The sequence below is a fragment of the Hibiscus syriacus genome, unplaced genomic scaffold (genome assembly GCF_006381635.1).
Source record: "Hibiscus syriacus cultivar Baekdansim isolate YM2019G1 unplaced genomic scaffold, ASM638163v2 tig00110610_pilon, whole genome shotgun sequence".
NCBI classification, from domain to species: domain Eukaryota; kingdom Viridiplantae; phylum Streptophyta; class Magnoliopsida; order Malvales; family Malvaceae; genus Hibiscus; species Hibiscus syriacus.
This window is the reverse complement of record NW_024062800.1, coordinates 8,326,533-8,327,990: the sequence shown is the minus strand read 5'-3', so window position 1 is coordinate 8,327,990 and position 1,458 is coordinate 8,326,533. Positions and strand designations below refer to the sequence as shown.

The following is a 1,458-nucleotide window of genomic DNA, read 5'->3' as shown; positions in this document are numbered from 1 at the left end:
ATTTTTTAATTTCAAGTTCTTTAAAATTTCTCCCCAAATAAAAGAAAATACATTAACAATCAATTGGCTGTCATATAAATCACAACCAATGTATTTTTCTAAACCAATCAAATAGTTTTAGTGGATTTAGAGAGTGTTATTATTATTTAAGGTCTTGAATTCAAAAAATTATATTTGTAATGTTTGTGCGTTAATAGTTAAGAAAGATTTTAAACAAATACTACACTTATAATCATTCTAAATTATTCAATATATATATTACTTTTATATGGAATATCAAATTAATATTCACGCAATAAATATAAAAAAATTGTCTCACCCCATAAATATAGAATGCAACACTACCTTAACAAGAGTTTAAATTGGAAACGTATTGGATATTATTATTTTAGAAACCTAAACATGAATTGATTGTGTTATAACTCCAAAATTAATAAGCAACTTGACCAAAGAAATTAATTATCAAGATTCAAAATCATACTATAAAAGCTAACGACGTTATTATGGACACATACGTTATGGCTGACCTAAAAAAGATAGCGTTCCCAATGCTGGCATTTTCTGTATTGTATCCATGGGTAATTGCAGTGAGTGAAGATCTGTGGTTTATCAATTACCACATCCATATAGTGAACGATGCGCCTAATGATTTACCACCGGGAATTCCATCACTGCGTCTACATTGTATGTCTGGGGATAGAGATATTGGTGAAAGGTGGATGCTTCAGCATGAGGATTACACATGGGATACCAAAATCAACCTCATCAGAACCACACTCTTCCACTGCAATATATGGTGGGAAGGGAAGAAGCTTTTCTTTGACGCTTTCAAGGCCACCCGAGACGAACGTCGGTGCCGGAAGTATCATAACTCTTGCATGTGGTCTGTGAGGGAAGATGGTGTTTATTTCAGCAATGATAATTCCACCTGGTTTAATTCCTATCCATGGAAGATTCAATAAACAGATTAGTTGTAAGAGTTTTTTTTTTTTCTTTATCCTGAAGGGATAGTTGGCTATATATAGATCCTCTCTTTTAATTATCGAATCCCATTTTTCCTATGCATGGTCCTTGACGTTTTGAATTTCATTATGGCTATTTTTCTTTTAAGGGATGGTATGACAGATAGTGAAGATTTAGAGTACAAATGTAAAATTTTATATCAGGGAACACAAATAGGCTACTAATATAAAATATATAAAAAAATATTTGATAAATTGAGATTTTAGAAAAGAATGTGCCCCATCAGCTTCTTACGGTCCATCCAAAAATAAATATTTAGCGTTATTATTATTATTTTTTGAATAGTCTAAAGTGATTATAAGATATTGTAAACACTAATTTTTTTTTTCTTACTATTTTTATTATTATTATTATTATTATTATTATTATTATTAAATAAATATATATATATATATACACAAAGGCCCAAGATCGGGGCCTGATCACGAGCTAACC

The 1,458-nt window shown here is 30.2% G+C and overlaps 1 protein-coding gene across 1 annotated transcript; it reads left to right on the top strand.

Annotated features, from left to right (window-relative positions):
• Positions 1 to 518: 518 nt before the first annotated feature.
• Positions 519 to 962, top strand: LOC120135711 (S-protein homolog 18-like). The gene has a single exon (XM_039151933.1). It carries the CDS (start codon positions 519 to 521, stop codon positions 960 to 962), a length of 444 nt encoding a protein of 147 aa, XP_039007864.1.
• Positions 963 to 1,458: the final 496 nt, after the last annotated feature.